This window comes from Cyrtonyx montezumae, unplaced genomic scaffold, assembly GCF_038088225.1.
Source record: "Cyrtonyx montezumae isolate F1298 unplaced genomic scaffold, pur_monq_1.0 scaffold_1, whole genome shotgun sequence".
In the NCBI taxonomy this organism is placed as follows: domain Eukaryota; kingdom Metazoa; phylum Chordata; class Aves; order Galliformes; family Odontophoridae; genus Cyrtonyx; species Cyrtonyx montezumae.
In genome coordinates this window covers 23,600,599-23,614,741 of record NW_027071825.1, presented here as the reverse complement: position 1 = coordinate 23,614,741, position 14,143 = coordinate 23,600,599, and the positions used below count along the sequence as shown (strand labels likewise).

Sequence of the window (14,143 nt, the reverse complement as noted above, 5' to 3'; positions counted from 1 at the left end):
ATGATTTTATTGAAAAGAGAGATGGCAAATTCGAGTTGTTGGTTTACTGATGGCCATAGAGACCTGAGTGTCACACTGTGACCCCTCTGCTCGCTGCTCTGTGCTGGTGCGCGTGGGTAGGCAGGCTCTAGGCTGGAGAGCACCAAGGGCCTCCTTGTCAGGAGGTCTCTGCACGAGATGGGACAGTTCCCTGTCTGAAACCTGCCTCTACTTTTGCAGCCTTTCTCAGCCTCGAACATCTACGGAAAGCTCGAGAGGGGAAAAACAACTCCTGCTTGGAGATGAATTCAAAAAATGAGGGTAGGTGACATCGTGGAAGATTAAAGGCCTGACTTGTGAGAACTCACGGAGAAGCTGTGGGATACAGTCATGCGTTTGTCCCTCTAATGTGGTTTTCTCTTTTTAAAAAGTACCGTGCTGAATGTGAGGCACACTCGATAAGAGTGAATGTAACAGCTATTTCCTATCCTTTGAGGAACATCAGTTTCGGCTGAAAGAGGGGAAAAGGCCGTTTCTGTAGAGTCCACAATAGGCCTGCATTTACTGGAGGCATCGGAGCGCTTTTGCTGATATTTCCTTTGATAGCTTTTACCTGACTGGTTTTCAAATCCCGCCTTGAAATTTTTCAGCCTTTCCTTGTTGAAATTTCAGTCTTTCCTTGTTGAAATTTCAGTCTTTCCTTGTTGAAATTTCAGTCTTTCCTTGTTGAAATTTGACTTTGAGAGCTGGAATGGTGTCCAAAATGATTTTGCAAACGGCCTGCGGTGCCGTGCGGGGCAGGTCGCCTGTTTGTTTGTGGGAGGGCAGAGGATTTATTCCAAACAACACCGTTTGCTTTTCAATTATAGGCATTTTCATGGGGGAAAAAAAAAAATGGCAGCAGCCTCTCAGAAATAGCACGTGATCGCAATTAGAGGATGCGTTGTGCCGTATCGGAAGGTGGCACTGAAAGCAGGGAAAGCCTGAATATTGGCTATAACTCATTGTAATTATGCCATCTATTTCCAACATGTAAATATGTTTGGTAGTGCTTACATGTTTATGTCAGCTATTGGGAAAAGCAGTTTTCCTTTTTGGTAAACTTCTGACGAGAAGAGTTTTGTTACTTGCATTTGAATAAGCGAGCAGCAGCAAGGTTAGGCACACTGTTAGACGGGAGTGAATCCTCTCCCCTGCGGCTGCAGCTGTTTGTAAGAACGCTGTGAGCAGGAGATGTTAATGGACAATGAAAAATACACACAATTTAACAGAATACACTATCAGCATGTTAAAGCTGGTGTGATGGAAAGGACTGAACGTGAGCCTGGAGCGAGGTGACTGGGAATCCCTTCCCGGCTCTCCCAGTCCCTGGCCTGATGAACCTCAGCAAATCCCATCCTTTAACTGGGAAGAGCCGTATCGAGCTCCTCTGGGAGAGGCTTTGTGATCTACAGATCAAAATGACTCCAGCAGACCCAAGCACTTTGCTGAGGTCTAACGTGCAAACCAGGAGAAAGCTTGAACGCTGATTTAGCCTGGCATGGTGAGTGAAGTCATGTCTCTGCTAAAATGGATGAGAAAACTCCCTTAGCTTCTGGGGACTGGGATCCTTCGCCAGGGGAAATTATTCTGAGCCTATTTCCTTTCCCTTTGACATTTTCTGTCTTATCAAAAGCCAGATGAGTAAGGGAGAAGGATAATGACTAAACTGACAAATAAACAATCCGTTCAAAAAACAAAACAAAACAAAAAGGAACACAACATTTCCAAGTAAATTTAAGAACCTGCTCTGAAAACCTGCTAGGAATTTAAACTCTGCCACGTTTAACCCAACAGAGACCGTCCACCCAGAGCTCACCGTGCTCCTGGGGCTGCAGAGGGCTGAGGAATGGGACGGGCTGCGTCTTCGTGGAATTAATCAAGGGAAACAGCAGAAGAAGAGAGAGGAAAATGAATTTGGTCACGAAGAACAGAGAAGGGCATGGGCACGGGCAGGTTTTAAACAAGTGGTTCCCATAAACATTTTCTTCAGGAATCTGTGATAAACCAAAGACAGCGATAGACCTGCTGCCAGGGAGCGGAGCCGGCGGGCTTGGAGCCCGTCCATCTGCTCCACCATCGAAACAAAACCACTTTATAAGAACCACAGAGGAAAGGAAGCGATGCAGCTTGGCATATACACTTACACACTACGTGTGGTGGAAATGTTTATTCTTTATTTCAGAAAGATTTAGTGGGTGTAGAGATAATAGAGAATAGCGCCTGCTCATGCGCTGGGGAAGGAGGGGTGGTGGTGGTTGGGCTTTAAGGGAGTCCGGTGTCGGCTCCCGAGGGGGATATTTTCGGTAATGCCTATTGCAATCTCATGCACTTGGAAGTGGAAGGAGACAGAAGAATGAAATGTGCTTTTCAGGAGAGGCGTTGTAAAGGCCCCAGGATTAGTTATCTCTGACAGGAAGGATTTTACAGGCTCCGGTAGATGGCAGAGAGTCCTGGCCATGGCTGACTGCTCCTCCAAGGCTCTGTGCTGGATGCCTGCCTTGGAGCCGCTCGGAGTATGAGGTTCCTCTCCCTGTGACACAGCACAGGGTCACCTCAGGCTCACTGTCCCAAAGACAGCTCGGCTCATCTCCACGTGTGCCTCATCTCCCACACACGACAGCTTCCCCAAAGCTCTTCTGGCTCCATGCTCCCACAGTATGCTGTGATTTGGGAAACGGGGAGGGTCGGCATGCCACCACAGCCCACATGCCCCAACATCTCTGGGGTGCCACTGTCTGTCCTCCCCGGACTGGCCTGTCACTGCCGTGCTTCCTCTCCTCGGCGCTGCTCAGGATCAAACCCAACAGATCCTGTACTGACCTCTGGGGATGGGAGAGTCCCTGCCAAATGTTGAGACAGCACACGTCTAGACTCGGTGCGCAAGCAAGGGAGATGACTGAGTGTCTGAAAGGTTGGACCTTTGGGCAGAAGTCCCTTGGCTCCTTGCTGCTTGGATTAAGTTCCACATCCTGTGCAGCCATGGAGATCCTGAATATTTTCTCCTTGTTTCTGGCCTCAAAAAAAAAAAAAGCAGCTAAAAATAATAATAATAAAAAAAGACGTAGATACATCTTGGGTGAAAAGCTGATTTGGCAAGCCAAGAAACAAAAAGAACGTGTCGAGTGAAACATTTCACAGCGACAACGATCAAAACATCTCGCTTCGCCTTCAACCACTTTAAAACATTTTAATGGTTCGAAAGGAAATTTCCAAATGGGAAGTCGTGTTTTGCTTAAAATATTGGAAAGCGTTTCATTCAAAGGGAAGAGCAGAAGCAAAACAATTGCTTTATTGTTATTATTTTTGTGTGTGTGTTTCCGACACACTGCTCCATCCCGACCTGAGCTGAGGTCAGGGAGCGGGGCTGTGCAGGACCTGCAGCTTGGCAGCCCTCGGATCTGATGAAACCATCTGCCAAGCAGGAAGTTCTCGTGATCGCCATAACTGCCCTCTCTGTTTTTCAAAGACAAGTTTGCAGGCTAGCCTGGTTTTATAGCTGGCCTCGTTCACCATCAGATAGAGGTATATTCTTAGATCCATGACAACACAGATAGGCATTTGGGAAGTCCTTTCACCCTTCGGGTGCTATGACGTGTAGATCTGAATGAAGTTCTCCATGGCTTTGGGACAACCACCAGCTTCCCATGCCTGGAAGAGGTGTGCTTTGGGCTGAAGAACCCCGTGTGAGCCCCTCAAGGCACGCAAGCGTCCTTCGGAGTAAATGCCACGCACTGGGCTTGCTTGTGGCAGGAGGGAGGTCGCACCCCACCATCCCCTGGCCCAACAGATCTCTGCGCACACTCTCCTCCCATCCGCGGCTGCTTTTGTTGCCCTCGGCTCTCCCCATCGTTCCGTAGAAGGGAGGAAGCAAATCCCGCCACCGCCTCATCCCGTGCAACAGAACCCAAAGGGACGGTTCACGCAGCACAGCCCCGGCGGCCACATCTCCGCGCACGGAGCTGGGGGACGATGGGCGAGCTGGGGGGCACGGAGCCGCGCTCCCCACACGGCCGCACCGCGGCGCTGCCCTCTCCCATCCGCCCGCGGCCGAGGCCGCTTTAAGGCGCGGGCGGGGCGCGGCCCCCGGCCCACCTCTGAACCCGGAGATTGACGGGCGGCCGCCGGGAGGGCGGGGCTGCCCGCGGGGGCCGGCCTTCCCGCCGCCGCCGCCAATGGGGCCGGGGGGGCGGAGAGCCGCCGCTGCCCCTTCCTCCCTTCCCTCCCTCCTTCTTTCCTCCCGCCCCCCCCCCTCCCCTCCTCCTCCTCCTCCGTCCCTCCTCCTCGGGCTCCTCCGTGCCACTTTGAGGAGTCCGGAGCCGAACAAAAGCAGGCGGCGAAGGCCGGGGGGAGGGAAGGGGGAAAGTTTGGAGCCCGCTCCCGCCGAGCTCCGGCCCCGCGGTGCGGCGCTGCCATCGCGGGGGCCGCCCCGCTCCGCTCCGCCCCGCGGCGGCCGCTGCCCGCCGGCCCTGCCCGCCCCCCGCCGCCGCCTCCCGGGCCGCGCCGCGCTGCCCTGCTTTTGGAGTCGCCGCCGTTTCCCCTCCCTTCCCCGGAACCCCCCCCTCCCTCCTTCCATCCCTCCTCCTCCTCCTCCTCCTCCTCCAGCAACCAAAGGGATTTTTTCCCCCCTTTCTTTTCTCTCTCTCTCTCTCTCTCTCTCTTTTTTTTTCTCTTTCTTTTTTTTTTTTTTCCTCCTCTGTGTGTGTGTGTGTGTGTGCGCGCGTGCATTTTTTCCCTCCTCCTCCTCCTCCCTTTTCCTCTCCGCCGCCGAGCTGGGAGCCAGCGTGAAGGATAAATAAATTAAAAAAAAAAAAAAAAAAAGGCGAAGAGGAGGAAGAGGCTGCGGGGAGGAGGAGGAGGAGGAGGAGGAGGGGGGGAGGGGGGGGAAGGAAAGAAGAAGAAGAAAGCGAGCAAGAAAAGAAAGCGAGGAGCCAGGCGGGCAGCCCAGCCGCCGCGGCCGGCAGCCAGCAGGGAGGCGGCGGAGCGGGAGCCGGCGGCCGGAGATGGACGAGCAGCCGCGGCTGATGCACACGCACAGCGGGGTGGGGATGCCGGGCCACCCGGGCCTGTCCCAGCACATGCAGGATGGACCAGGCGGGGCGGAGGGGGAGGCAGGCAGGAAGCAGGACATCGGAGACATCTTACAGCAGATCATGACCATCACGGACCAGAGTTTGGACGAGGCGCAGGCCAGGTGAGCGGGTGGGGCGGGCGCGGGGAAGTTTAGCGGCGGTGGGGGGGACCGCCCGGCTCGCAGCCCTTTGTGCGGCTTTGTTGTGCGGCGGGAGGGCGGCTTCTCCCGTCCCTTGAGCTCGGGGGGTTGCTTCCCATCCGTGTTTGCATCGGGGTGAGGGTGGGGGGGGTTGGAAGTATACGTGTGTGTTTTATTTCTCCCCTTTTTCTTGCAACTTTGGGGCAGTTCCCCGCACCGAACGGCGCGGCCCAGCGCTGGTTTGGCGAGGCCGTGCTTTGCTGGCAGGGCGCACTCAGCGCCTTCCTTTTGGCTTTTAATTTTCTTCCCCTATTCCCATTTATTATTATTTCTCCTCCTGAATTCCAAGGTATTTAAAAACAAAAAAAAGAGGGAAAGGAAAGGCTGTAGGGTATGTGGACTGATGTGCCCTCCCCGTGTGCAGCACTGAGGTGCAAGCAAAAGTTGGGAAGAGGAAGGAAAAAATATATGTATGTATACCGTCCGATTAAAAGCACGGTTTAAGGGATAAATAACGATAATTAACGAGTTGCCCGGGATGGCAGTCGGGGTTCACCTAGTGCCGTGGGGTGCGATGCTGCTCCATCCCCTGGCACTGCGGTACACGGTGCTGGGATTAGGCACGGGTCCACAGCCGTGCTTTGGGACAGCTTGCACGGGAAGCAGCAGCCCCCATCTTCCCCCCCAGCACCCCACTGCTGGCAGTGCCCTCAGCAGTGTTCCTGGGAGCAGGAGGACGCAGTGCGCTTTCTCCCCAGCCTGGCATAGGGCAGAGAGGGCTTCTCTCCTCCTGAAAGTTGTGGGAATGATGCGTTCCTGCGTGGTGCATTTAGGCTGCTTCATCAGACCACTCAAACTCAACGACCCCGACCGGAGCAGCCCTAGAAGACGGCAAGGTTTTGCCTCGCTGGGCTATTCCTACACCATCCTCATAGGACTTTTTTTTCCTCCAGAGCTGCCAAACACTCATTATTTAGCAGTGATCTTTGGCTTTGCTCCTGCTATCATCGCATGGGTGTTTCGCTGCTTTTTTTTTTCTCGTCGCTGTTGTTCTTTTCCTTTTTAAGTTTGGTGCTCAGCCTCTCCCCCACTGCGATGTGCAGGAGGGCCCCTCCAGCGCCCATATGTGATTTGTGCACCCATCTGATGACGGGCACGCCGTGGCTCCGCGAGGGCATCCACCTTTAGGAGGCTTCGTCGGGCGCATAAATCTCTCCCAACGTGTTGTGGGTGGTGGGGGGGAAGTGGTGTGAATGTTTGCCAGATGTTCACATCGGCTTCGCGTGTTGTTTCGGTTGGTAAACAGAAATCCCGTAGCCGGCGCCTGCTAGGAGCAGCCCTTCACACAACCCAGCCCTCGGCCGAGCCATCGTATGGCTGCAGGAGGGCCCCACAGCCACCCCACGGCTCTGCTTTGCAGGCACCTTGTGAATCCTACCCCTAAAACCACCCCGAAAACTCTCTCCATTCCCCCAACCCCGCAGGCGGAGGGCGGCCAGCTCCGCAGCACCGACCTCGAGAAGGGAGCGTTGAGCGCGATGGCACCGCTGCCCAGCGGCGTCAAGGCTGCGTCCTGTAAATGTTTCCTGCCCCAACTGCAAAGAATGAAACCCCACCACCTGCAAAGAAACTGGGTGCATGCAAGGAGTGCAGCACGGGCGCGGAGAGCCGGATTTATTTCTCCATCTGCACGCGTGCCTGTGGCTGTGCCTTTCGGTGCTCCAAGTTGGGCTCTGAAATTCCCCGGGTTGACAGCTCTCAGCAGAGGATGTTTCAGCACTGGGGGAAGGCTGGGGGGGGTGGGGGGGGCTTTTTTCCCCTCTCTGCTTTGTGGGATGAGGATGAAACACATGGCTGGAGACGGAGAGAGCTCGCTGCTGCATGTGTTTGGATAAGAGTTAAACCAAGCCTGGCTTCCGAGCCTCCTGGCTTGGGGAGCAGCCGGCCTGGAGAGCCGCTCAGTAGCGAATGCTCTATTCAAAGCCATTCTAAATTGGCCTCATTTCTCCCCTCTCCACCAGGGAGATGGCTGCTGGCGGCTCCTATGTCGCATCCCTTAGGTCCTAGCAGGGCCCTACCCCAAATGTTGCCCCCCCCCCCCCCCCCTCCTACCCAGCCCTGGGGCACACCAACAGGCTGCATTGAATTTGAGCAAGTTGCGCCCGTGTGGCATCCCGACCCCAGCCCCTTTCCATTTATCTATTTATCTATGTATTTACCCATTCCCCTTTTCCCTGCAGGAAACACGCTTTAAACTGCCACAGGATGAAGCCAGCCCTTTTTAACGTCTTGTGCGAAATCAAAGAGAAAACAGGTAGGGAAGCCACGCCGTTGGTTCCGCGCTGTTTTTCTTTCCGCTCTTTGAAGGTGTTATTCTGCAAAGTTTGTGACCCCCCCCCCTCCTCCCCTCCCTGTATCCGTCTGTGTGGGAGTGTTTAAGCAGGGAGGAACAACTCCTTGGTATGCAATGCTCCTGGCGCTGGACTCGAGTGATGTGGTTGGTGTGTGCCGGGGAGAATAGCGTGGTTTAGTTCCTATTGTGGAGCCTCTTCTCATTTATTGTTTTTGGGGGGAGAGGAGGAGAAATTGGAAAATAGTGCCATTTTTCTCTCCCTGTTGGTTTTTGCGTGCTTTAAAAAAAATAGTCCTGACTGGAGATCGTTGGGGGGGGAGAGTAAAATCATACACTTCTGCTGCTATTCCTGTGAGGGTAAACCTAAAGATTTCTTCCTTTTAAATTATTCTTAAAGGAAAGGGTTAAAATGCTCACGTCTGCCAATCATCCGCCGTCGCTCGCGTAAGAGCAAGTTGTCAGCTGCCTTCAGTGAAAGCGATATATGAGATTGTTAGTTACTTTAGGGTACTGTTGTTTTATGACATGGGGTGTTCTCAGGCTTCTAAAGAAGCTAATGACATGAGAGCCTTGGCTCTGCTGTTTCCCACTTTCCAGACCTCCTACCATGTACTAACACACTTATAACACATCCCAGGGGGGCATTTAAATTTTAAAAGCAACAATTAAAAAATAGCAGTCATCAATCAAGGGTGATCTTAAACAACAGATGCTCAGGGAAGGACATTTAGCAACATGCACCACTTATTTATTTATTTGCCAGAATGCTTTATTTTTATTTATTTTTATTTATTTTTTGGGGGGAGTGGGGGACAGGGAGAGAGAAGGAGTGAGGGGTGGAAAAAGGGAAGAGCAGGAACACAGCGTGGAGGGGTGACTTATGCTTCTGCCTTTTGGAGCCGATCGGAGGGGCTCTCAGCTGCCTGCTTTCAGCACACTCGAAGTATTCAGCTCCCCCCCTCCCCTTTTACAACGAGGACTGTAACAGTCAATAATTCATATCTAAACCATATAAGCAAGGGCATGACATGAATGAATGTGACAATAAATATGATTGCGCGCCCGGTTGATATACATTGATAGTTACACATAAAAGGGGAACAGCTTTCGGAAACCCGAGTCTGGGTCTTACTTTCTTTTTTTTTTCTTAAATATATATGAAACCTCCTAGCGTGAGCAGCTGATTGAAAATACAATTACTTGACTCTTGCAATATATATGAAATGACTAAAGGGGCCTATTGTTAAACGTTGTTTGTGCAGCTTGTGGCCCAGACAAAGCACCTACGATGGCATTCAGCTCCGAGCCCTCACCGAGCAGCCCTTCGCTGTGGAGTTTGCACAATAATGCCATGGGTTCTGTAGGGGAACCTCTGTGGAGCTGATGGTGTAAGTCGGAGGAGACTGTGTGCCAGTATGTTTTAAGGGTGCTTTTTAGATGCGTCTCTGTGTGCCCAACCTCCACAAAAGGAGCTGTTGGGGTCCTTCTCCTCTTCTCCTTGTATTTTGCCTTAAGAAGGTGTTTGCTGACGTGTTTGTGGCACTGTTTGGCAGCGTGTCCGGCTGTGGTGCTGGGGCACACATAAAGTTATGGGGTGGGGATGACCAGGGGGACAGGGTGCATTCCTTCCCTTTAGCAAAGTGAAACCCGGAGAGGTGGTGGGCAGAGCTGTGCTGTGGGGATGGATGATGTTCAGGTGTGGGCTGGGGCTGTATTACAGTTTTAAAATAGAGTCGTGCATGGGTTATGTGGCTGCAGTGCTGCTGTACCGAAGCCCCGGAGGAGGCTGAACGGAGGTGGCTCTTGGAGCGTAGTGCATCTCCCCTTGGACACGGTGGATTCTGCTTTGCAAATTGAAGAAACCTCCTCCCCTTGCCCCCATCTGCATCCCCAAAAGTCGCACTTTGTCAGCGAGCAAACGGCCAGATGGTATTTTTCTTTCATTACTGCTCGGCGGGCCCGGCAGTGGCAGGAAGCTTGCCTGCTTTTCCCGGGGCCGAGGGCCCTGCGTTCTGCCCTTGGTCGCAGGGACTCCAGGCAGGCAGTGCTGTGGAAGCTGAGCCGACCTCTCCCTCCGCTCTTCCCCTTCGGGTTCCCACTCTGCCTGTGCTGTGGGAGCTGCTGTTGTTGGGCACAGGGAGGTTTTTGGCAGTGCCCATGTACACGGCTTCCCCCGGCGCTGTGATGTGCGTGGCGTTCGCTCAGTTGCCCGCTGCCTGATTTAAGTGACTCCAGAGCCTCACGGAGACTTTACCACCGTCTCTCGCAGCGTTATGGCTAATATTTCATAGCTCTAGCATTGCCTGAGCAAACCCAAAGTGTCTATAAAGTTTGCAGAAAAAAGAGCTCGTCTTTAAGTGGCCAAAGACTTTCCTTTTCGCACTCGCCTCCTTCAATTATATTAAAGCACTTGTAATCATTTCCCAATTTCTGAAGCTCAGCGGGTGGAACCCGTCGGCCGCATTTAATCTGGAGACTCTCCCCTTTGGGTGATGCTTGTTTTATAGCAGTAGAAGTTGAGCGTGTCGGTCCGGGTGGAAGCACGCAGGGAAAGAATCAGTGCTCCGATCGCGGCGCGAGTTGCCGGCGCTCATTTGGTGTGCGTTCACTTGCAGTTGGCCGCTTTGTTGCGAGCAGAGGGGCAGGACTGCCTTCAAATGGCTGGCTGGCTTTTTGGAATAATCATTATGGAAATGGGAGGCATTGTTGTCCTGAATGCAGCCGAAGTCCTCCGTCGATAGGGTCGAAGTCGGAAATCGCGTTGCGGATTTATGAAAAGTTTGAAGGCAGGGGTAGGGGCTCTGTGTCTGTGTCCTCCCCACCCCCCCCTTCCCTGTGTGGGCTTTTTTTTTTTCCTTCCCTTTTTCTTTAAGCTGTTCTCTGCATGAGCGGAATAGCTAAGCAGAAGGAGCAGGCAAGGCGTGCAGACGTGGGGTCCTTGGATGGCAAACTGGAAAATATCTGCTGTCAAAATGCAGCGGCGTCTCTCGGCTGCGAGCCTCCTCCAGCGCCCATCTCGCTGCTGGGCACCGGCAGAGCGCAGGATACGGGGCTGCTTCATCTCCCTCCTCCTCCTTAAGAGAGCTTTTCCTATCGTTTCGCTTTCTGTGCTCTTTGGGGGGAGGTGAGGGCACACGGTGCTTCTGTCGAGGCCCTGACTTTTTGCAGCCCTCCTGCGTCGCGGGGATTAGAGTGGAGCAGAAAAGGGTGCATAGAGCCGATGGATGGAATTTACTAAGTGGAATATTTATAGACAGCACTGATTAGCTGTGCAATTGTTGTTGAATAATGGGTTTGTTTCTTTAATTTTAGAACATAATAGCTATATAAGGTGCCTCTCAGCTACCTTTCCCCGTGCATTATCTTCACCAAACTTAACTCAAATCAGATCTTTGGAGGAGGCAGGATTTTTTTTTCCCCTTCTCTTCTTCCTTAACACCCCTTTGTTCTCTCCAGCTCTGTGTTCAATTAACACCCCCATCACAGAACTGTAGTCTTTTTTTTTTTTTTTTTAATGTCTGTTACTGTATTTCACTTCTGACACCTCTCTTATTATCCTTGCCTGCTGTTTCTCTTTAATCTAGCAATTACGTTCTGGGGTTTCTTTCTCTTCCTGCCCCCGAAACCCCTCCAGCAGAGACGTGGGATGAGGGGCAGTGTGCGGTGCACAGGGCTGGTGCTCCTTGGGGTCTGAGGGTCTCTATGGAGGGAGAGCAGAATGTTTTGTCCCCTTCTCTTTGGCCCTGCTGAGAGCAAGGCCTGTGTGTGTGCAGAGAAACCTCTGTGCAGCTCAGGCTAAATTGCTTCCAGAAACCCACTGCCTTGAAGGGAAAGAAGGGAACGTGCGAGGGCTGAAAGATAGGGATGATCTGGAAGGGTTGAAGGATAGGGATGATGGTCTGGGAGGGAAATGGTATCTGGGAGATGTCAGACTGAGGGGGTCAGGCTGCCTGGCTGCTTGGGGAGCAGGCAGGCTCTGGGGCTAGAACCCAGTCACCTTAATGGGAAGGCCCCAGTACAGCTCAGTGATTCACAGGGTGGCAGCAGGCTGTGTTTGTGGGGAATGGTCTGTGGGGTGGGATCTGTGAAGCCACGAGTCCTTTCTCTGAGCTTTCCTCCTCAATCAAGGTGTTGTCCATCAGGGCCTGTCAGGGATGGGTAGCGTCGCAGCAGCGTGTTTGCGGCGAGATTGTTCTTTCTCTCTTTTAATTTTGTGTTTTCTCCCCTCTCCCCTGGTAGCATGTGGCTGGAGCTCTGTGAACGGAGCAGGCTTAATTAGTTTCATCAAAATTGGCCTCCTGCAATTCACCAGGGCAGGAGGTGGAAGCGGGGAGCTGCCAGCAGGCTCCGGGCCCCCTCCCCTCAGGCAGCGCAGCGAGGCTGCGGCCGGGCCTTATTGCTCCCTGCTCTTCGCGGAGAGAATTCCCCAAACGGGAGGGCTTTGTTCCGAGATGGGGCTTTATTTGGGGTGCCTGGTGTCAAATCAACTTCCCAATGGTTGCAGTGGGTGGGGAGGACTGTGGGGTTGGCTGCTGAGCCCCCACCCCAGCTGCTTGCAGGCCCCCCAGCACCACACGTCCTCCTGTCCCTAATCTGGGGCAGACGCTGGAAAAATACCCACAGGAACCGTGTATAGCAGCTAATGGTGATGTCCTGTTAAGGATGTGTTAGGGGTCTTCACCATTTCTGTCTACCCCCCTGCCAGTGCTCTGGGCAGCGAAGTGATGTGGTCAAGTCCAGTTTGGGGAAGGAAGGTCTGTTATTGGGCTGTGTAACTCCAAATGAGAAACTCAGAAGATCTTTCAGGCCTAAATTTCTCCAGGGAAAACAGCTCTAGTTCCCTTATTTGAGAGCTGTGAAGGGATTTCCCCCTCTGAGCGCTGACTGTCTGCAAGCAGAGCTTTTCTAAACGGTCTGAAATGTTGGATTTATTCCTGTTAGCAGGCTCGTGCTCTGTGTGCTGGCCCTGGCTCTGAGGGCAGCAGCTGTAAACAAAATGCAGAGAAACTCTGAGACAATTTCATCATGGGTTTTTTTTTCTTTATCCCCCCCCCCCCCCCCCCCCGCCCTTGTCACAAGGAAATTACTGCATGCAGCAATTCTTTAGGAGAGCAGGGTGGTGTTTTAAATGTAAATGGTTTTGTTTGCAGTGAGATGCACTAGGCTATGCTGCTGTTCGTGCTTCTGCTGAATCAGAGCTGGAGATTTTGGCAGGGAGAACAGAGAAATAGGGATTCCTCCTTTGTCGCTGGTGTAGCACCTCATTTCCCAGCTCTTCCTTTAATCCAGGAGCTGCTGTGCTCTCTGCTGATGAAGCTCTGCAGAGGGTTTTGTGATCTTTTGAGAAGCTGTTAGGCATTTCTCTGTCTTTTTTCCCTTCCTATGTTTGGAGCTGGGTGCTTTGGGATGCAGGGGAGCCCATGCTGTTGGCTCTGTGCACTGGAGGGGCTGTTAGCAATGCATGCAGCTAGTGCAAAATAAAGCTCTCTAGGCAGGAGCAGGGGGGTGAGTTTGTGTCCAGATAAATGATATTTGTATATTTTTTTCTAGCCCTTTGATTTTTTTTTTTCTCTTCTTGCCTTGTATTCCTAGGGCAGTTTTCTTAGGCAGCGAGTTTCTTTGTTCTCTGCTTGGTTTTGGGGCTCCTGTGGGGGAAGACAGAGTACTCCTGGAGGGTTTCCCCTCTCCTATGCTGAATATTTTGCTTCTGGGTTGCAGCAGGAGCACTCCCTTGTGCTTGCTTTGCTGCCTGTACAGCACCTAACACAAGAGAACTCGGTCCTGATTCGGCCTTTTGAAGGAGGTAATGTGATTTACAGCAGTGGATCTGGTTAATAATCTATAGCAGCTTCTGTATACTCAGGGGCTGCTTTTATTCCCAGCCAGGTGTTTGCAGGCTGGATCAATACATCCCTATTTGCATGGGGACAGTCCATAATAATCTAATAAACTCGATCCCTTCCCCACCTCAGTTTGGCTGCATGGGCGAGAGTTTAAGAGGGTGGCAGAGCTGTTTGGGAACGGTATCAGGCCTCTTGACTGCCAGTCTGGAGTAGCACGTGATGCCCGAATGCTGCCAGGTTGCGTTAGGTGCCAATATAACAACCTCTGCCGAGCCACCTAGCTCTGTGGTTAGATGGGCTGGGCAGTCAGCTTCTGCACATGGTTTGTCTTAGGGGCACCACAGCCCCTGGCAGTTGGGCTTAAATAACACAGGGTGATGGGCACTATGGGCATAAATTGCTGGAAGCTGTGGCCTGAGGAGGCCGTGTGCTAAATACGTGGAGCCGTCAGCAGGGTCAGCAAGGCCTTCGTGTGCTGTAGTGCTTGGGGTGGGTGGGTGACTGCTGGGGCACTGCTTGGGCTGGAATTGGGATGGGAAGAAAAAGGCATGATATCTCTTGGCCTTGTTTGTGAGCCCTGCCCTTGTGTGGTTTGTTTGTTTGTTTGTTTTCTTAAAGTTGGAACATTGTGATCCTGAGACACGTGGTCCTGCAGTGTGTGTAAGCTGTGGAAGGGGGTGTGCTGGGTGGGGACAGCCTGCTGTCCCCTGCTGTAGG

General features: G+C 52.7%; 1 protein-coding gene across 3 annotated transcripts in view; it reads left to right on the top strand.

The window, feature by feature from the left end:
- Positions 1–4,630: 4,630 nt before the first annotated feature.
- Positions 4,631–14,143, top strand: part of PBX1 (PBX homeobox 1) — a 152,516-nt gene continuing 143,003 nt past the window's right edge. For 2 of the 3 annotated variants that reach the window (XM_065744161.1, XM_065744180.1), the window contains exons 1-2: positions 4,631–5,212; positions 7,471–7,544. In XM_065744161.1, coding sequence (XP_065600233.1) covers positions 5,022–5,212; positions 7,471–7,544 — 265 coding nt within the window. In that variant the 5' untranslated portion in view covers positions 4,631–5,021. The remainder of the gene's footprint in view (positions 5,213–7,470; positions 7,545–14,143) is intronic. The other variant, XM_065744170.1, reaches the window with a different exon arrangement.